Here is a 629-nt window from a genome sequence, read left to right on the forward strand (position 1 = left end):
GGGCCCCTCAGCAGAGACTCTCCAATTAGGGTACTGGCAGTGAGGGCCCCCTGCTGCTGCTGCAGCGCAGCAGCAGAGCAGCAAAGACTCAGCAGCAGCATCCGCAGCTTCTTCAGGGCCCAGCTGCTGGCCTCGCCCTTCATGCGGCACTTCATCTTCATCACCAAACCCTCAAAAAGGGTTTCCGCGAAGCACAGACAAAAGTCCCTTTTGGGTCAGATAGTATTTATTTGTTTGTCAATTTAGTGAATTTAATTTAATTCATTAAATTAAATCAAATTAAACAACTAATTTAATTTGATTCAGGTGTCTCTCCACCCCGTAACCACCCACCCAAAAGCCCTCCTTTCAAGAAAACTAAAAACAATTAAACAATTAAACAGAACAAACTAAATAAAGTAGATGAGTTAAATAACTAATTAAATTAATTACATTAATTGAATTAATTAATTTAATTAAATGTTTATTTTTGTTTTTCTCAGGAGTGGGCCAGTACGTGGCGCTGATGAACTCGACGACGCAAGTTAATGGACTGTCTCCTTTGGAGGTGAAGTTGGGAGACGATCCCGATCCCGAGAGTCCGTTGCTGCTTGCTGCTGCTGCTGCTGCTGCTGCTGCTGCAGCACGGC

General features: G+C 43.9%; 1 protein-coding gene across 1 annotated transcript in view; it reads left to right on the forward strand.

The window, feature by feature from the left end:
• Positions 1-141: 141 nt before the first annotated feature.
• Positions 142-629, forward strand: part of ETH_00037660 (uncharacterized protein) — a gene marked incomplete at both ends in the record, with an annotated part of 862 nt that continues 374 nt past the window's right edge. The window contains 2 exons of the mRNA XM_013374605.1: positions 142-214; positions 483-578. Coding sequence (XP_013230059.1) covers positions 142-214; positions 483-578 — 169 coding nt within the window. The remainder of the gene's footprint in view (positions 215-482; positions 579-629) is intronic.

Source organism: Eimeria tenella, genomic scaffold, assembly GCF_000499545.2.
Source record: "Eimeria tenella Houghton genomic scaffold, Eth_scaff2179, whole genome shotgun sequence".
NCBI classification, from domain to species: domain Eukaryota; phylum Apicomplexa; class Conoidasida; order Eucoccidiorida; family Eimeriidae; genus Eimeria; species Eimeria tenella.